This window comes from Phaseolus vulgaris, chromosome 5 (genome assembly GCF_000499845.2).
Source record: "Phaseolus vulgaris cultivar G19833 chromosome 5, P. vulgaris v2.0, whole genome shotgun sequence".
Lineage (NCBI taxonomy): Eukaryota > Viridiplantae > Streptophyta > Magnoliopsida > Fabales > Fabaceae > Phaseolus > Phaseolus vulgaris.
This window is the reverse complement of record NC_023755.2, coordinates 26882010-26886861: the sequence shown is the minus strand read 5'-3', so window position 1 is coordinate 26886861 and position 4852 is coordinate 26882010. Positions and strand designations below refer to the sequence as shown.

The 4852-nt window shown below is 39.8% G+C and overlaps 1 protein-coding gene across 1 annotated transcript; it reads left to right on the top strand.

Annotated features, from left to right (window-relative positions):
• The first annotated feature begins 483 nt into the window (after nucleotides 1-483).
• On the top strand, nucleotides 484-1611 carry LOC137834219 (uncharacterized). The gene has a single exon (XM_068642281.1). It carries the CDS (start codon nucleotides 484-486, stop codon nucleotides 1609-1611), a length of 1128 nt encoding a protein of 375 aa, XP_068498382.1.
• Nucleotides 1612-4852: the final 3241 nt, after the last annotated feature.

The window sequence follows — 4852 nt, the reverse complement described above, 5'->3', positions numbered from 1 at the left end:
TGGAATTTCGCATTCTCAGTGGACTTAACTGGCGAATGCGATCTGTAACTCCCTTTCACTTCCTGGACTACTATTATCCCACCTTCAAAAGAATCGGTGGTTTTAAACGCGAATCCATAAATGAGATCATAGTCCAGTCTCAAGGAGGTAACATAACAATAATTTGTTGAATCTATATATTTGCTGATAGTGGTGCTAAGCGAACGTTTTTTCCCGTATGTCTACAGATGTCTACTTCACTCAATTCAGACCTTCTGAGATTGCAATGTCCGCTTTACTAGCTGCTACTTACCTTGGATATTCCTCACGGTTTACCTTTATTGAGGAATCAATTAGCATTTCGGTACATGGAATGAAAACTTTATACTATCCTGTCTTCTAGAAGGAGCTTATGACCTGTTGTCTAGATTAGTAAGTTATGCCTAATTATATTTTTATACTATCCTATTCTTCTAGAGGGAGCTTATGGCCTGTTATCAAGAGATGGTTAATCTTTGTCGTAAGAGGAGCATCAAGATAAGTGGCAGTTCAGGAAAGGCTATCTTTTCTATGACAGATGCGGTTCCCTCCACGTTGGTAGAAGCTTCAGGATCGAATACACAAACAACGCAAGCAGAAGAAGAGTTAGAAAACGAAGTTGATTTACAAGTACAAGAAGAAGGCACGAGCTCGACTTCCCAGTTTCGGAACACGGTGATGGATGACGATGATGAAGAAGAAGAACCAAATGTAGCACCGTTAGCCCGCCGAAGAAGACGGAACAGTGGCGAGGAAGATGAAACCGAGGAAAAGAAACAAGGAGAGGAGAAGGAAACAAGGACATTAGAAGCTATATCTGAAGAGTCTGGGACCGGAGAAAGAGAGGACAAGAGCGAACGGACATCTGATGAATTTGTAGAAGATGAGACCGGAGCAAGAGATGACAATGGCAAGGTGCCCTCTGAAGAAAGTGTGCAAGCTGAGAGCGGAACATCTAAAGAAATAGGAGAAGCTGAGAGCAGAGCCAGAGAGGACAAGGGCAAGGCCGTGCAGGAAATAAGTGAAGTACAAGAAGAAAACGAGAATGAGTTACGACGAAGAAAGGGAAAGGGCAAGGCCGTGATGGAAATAGGTGATGAAGAGGAAGAAAACGAGAATGAGTTACGACGAAGACAGAGAAAGGGCAATGCCGTGCTGAAAATACGTGATGTAGAGGAAGAAGACGAGAATGAGTTACGACGAAGACAGAGAAAGGGCAATGCCGTGCTGAAAATACGTGATGTAGAGGAAGAAGACGAGAATGAGTTACGACGAAGACAGAGAAAGGGCAAGGCCGTGGTGGAAACACGTGATGTAGAGGAAGAAAACGAAAATGAGGACTTAACACGAAGAGTGGAGAGGCCAAGGAGAGGAACAGTAAGGTCAGAAGTAGGTCAGGCACCATTGCAAGCAATGAATTTTCAACTGCGGTGGCCTATTAGTGTGCGGCCAGGTGAGTATGTTCGCGATATAGATAGGAGCCTACAGACACATGATCCCTACATCAGAACCACTCGACGTTCTACATCAACAAGAGGGACCGACAGCGATCCAGATCTAGTTTCCAACGGTTGTCAATGCACCATCATGTAGAAGAACAAAAAATAAATCCTACAGCCAAATAAAGGAAAGATAAGACACTCAACACAACTGCTGTCAAGTAGTAGTTTTAATACTGTTTCTGGATTGCGCAATATTCTGATTGTTCTGTATGCTCATTCTGTTTACAAGGGCATTACACAGCAAGTGCTTTCGTTTAATTCTCCATAATTCATTTTCAAACGATATGTGATAATTGTTTTCGGATCTTTAAAAAACGTAAAGCTTCAGCGTACAACCCTTCTCTTACACCATTACTCCTCATAGATATGACTTAATATTTTCTTAATGCTATCCAAAACTTTTGATTTTTATTTAAAAGCTATTAAATAAATAAATTATTTTTATTTATTAAAGGATAAAATTGTCTAATTAAAATATAACATTATAGAAAATTATCAAAATGGTAATGGTATAGATAAACAATTACATTTCTTTGTTATAATATAATCACAAATAATATCTATTTGATATTGTAATAATCGTGATATTATGAATTGATAAGTATCAATGAATTTCTATTGTTAATATTTTATATTTATAAAAAATATTTTAAATTTTTTTGTTAATATATCCATGAAAAATCATATTCTAAATTGGATGGTGATATATGGATAATAGATGCATCGGCATACAACTATTTTTATTTGATAAAAGATATTAATATTTTAAAAGTTCACAAACTTTTGACACTCTTTATAATCTTTGCTTTCAAATTATATTTTAAGATTTTTTTTTTCTTTTACTAATTTTTCTTTTTAAGTTTTTCTCAATAGTTGTAAAATTTATTCTTGTGTATGGAATAGTTTTGTTTTTTTTTCTATGTTAAATTTGTGTTTTCTTTTGATTTCATATTATTATTACTCTTATTGATATTATTATTAAAATTATTATTATTATTAGTAATAATATTAATAATCATCATCATAATAGTAGTATCTATAATAATAATAATAATAATAATGCCTGGTAAATACCATTATTATTGATTCACCGCTTTCATTTAGAATCACCTCCCTTGTTTATATTAGATTTACTATATTGTATCATACAAATGGAAGGACACAAACATATGCTTTGATATCATGACTTTTTATTTACTATAATTAGATTTACTTATTGCTTTTCAAAGATAGGATGATTCGATACAAATAAACAATGAATATTTTATATAAGAAAATCAAGATACCAAATTTAATTCAATTTCTACCCAATAGTATAAATTTATATTTGAAATCATAACAAATGTTTATTTTGAAATCATAACAAAGATAGGACATAATACGATGGAACCATGAACCCGAATGAAAATGTAACCGCATACCTAACCCAGGTTGGCTTGCACACAGCAGAAGACGCTCTATGGTGCCGAATATTTCTCACTTCTCTTAAGGGAGCAGCCTTAAGATGGTTCACCCAGCTACCAACTCAATCCATAGATTGTTTTGGCACACTCGCAACTAAGTTTGAAGCTCAGTTCACTACAAGCCAACCACACCACCTTACTTCGATCACCTTGGTGAATATTCGATAGGAAAAGTCGGAGTCCTTGAGAGCTTTCATGGACAGATTTAGCAAGATGGCTTTGGACATACGGAACCTAAGTCCCGAAGTGGCGATGCACCACATGGTAACCGCACTAAAATCGGGACTGTTTTCAGATAGTTTATGCATGCAACCGACCGCGACATTGGATGAGTTGCGCTAGAGAGCCACCAAATACATGCAGCTGGAAAAATTGAAAGAATTCTAAAACAAGGCTCAGGCACCTGATGAACCCGAGAGGATGAGTGACAGGAGCATACCAACACAATTCGGGAAGCCTAGAGACTCTCCAAAGGGGTCGTGTTTCACCCGTTACACCCGTCTGACAGTCGAAAGGTCGAGAGTCTTGGAAGAAGCCCTCAATGTCGATCTTCTGAGAGCACCGAGCAGGACTCCCACCCCACAGAGTGCGGATCAGACCAAGCAGTGTCGATACCACCGCAATTTTGGGCACACAACAGAAGATTATCGGGTCCTGAAAGATAAGATTGAAGAGCTCATACAAGCAGGCCATTTGCGACGTTTCGTCCAAACAAGACGTGGGGATGGAAAAACTGAAATAGACGTCAGAAAAAGGCAAGAGGTACGTAGAAACACCTCGAAGAACGAGCGGCGAGGCCGAGAAGGCCAAGGAGGAAGAGACCGGCAAGGAACCATGCTCATACGAGGAGTAATAAACACAATTGTCGGAGGTTTCGCAGGAGGGGGTACGACATCATCCTCCCGAAAAAGGCACCTCTGAGCAGTCAACTATGTGTACTCCATCAGCAAAAGTAATAGGAGAGACCAACCACCTATGTTTTTCACAAACGCAGACTTCAGATACATAAACCCAAGACATGACGACCCTATGGTCGTCACCATTGAAGTAGCCAACTTTGTCATCATGAAAACTCTGATAGACCAAGGGAGTTCTATGGATATCTTGTACTGGAAAACCTTCAGGAAGATGGGCATCTCGGATGACGACATTGTCCAATATGATGAGCAAATTATTGGTTTTGCGGAACAGAGAGTCAACACCAGAGGATACATTGACTTGGATACTAAGTTTGGAGAAGGAAACCGAGACTGTCGGGCAATCAAAATCAAATACCTATTAATCGATGTCGAAACGTCTTACAATATCCTAATCGGGCGATCCTCCCTCAACAAGTTGGGGGCTATAGTCTCGACACCTCACCTGGCCATGAAGTTCCCAACTGACAACCCGAGTTGGGGCCGAGAGGTGGTCACTCTCCACGCCGACCAAAATATCGCGAGAGAATGTTACACGGCAGGTTTGAAGATCCTTCCACCACCAACACCTACCCGGAGGGCCGAGGTTCATCATATATCCCTAAGCGACGACTTGGATCCCAGACCAAACGACGAACCTCAGGTAGAGCCAAAGGAAGAGGTGGTGCTATGCCAAATGGGTCGGGAAGGACAGAATACGCGATTGGGATCAACCTTGGGAGCAGAGGAAAAAAGCATCATCACAACTGTCCTATTAAAAAACACAGACTTATTCGCGTGGTCAGCAGCCGACATGCCGGGTATAGACCCCCGAATAATTTCGCACAAGTTATCGATCTGTAAGGAGGCCATACCAATAGCCCAGAAGAAGAGAAAGTTGGTTGGAGAGAAAGGACGGATAGCCGAGGAGGAAATCAGAAAACTTCTGGATGTTGGTTTTATCCGAGAGGTA

Bases quoted from the DNA above. Each gene is read 5' to 3' on its own strand.
- LOC137834219 (XM_068642281.1), top strand. From the start codon at position 484: ATGGTTAATCTTTGTCGTAAGAGGAGCATCAAGATAAGTGGCAGTTCA.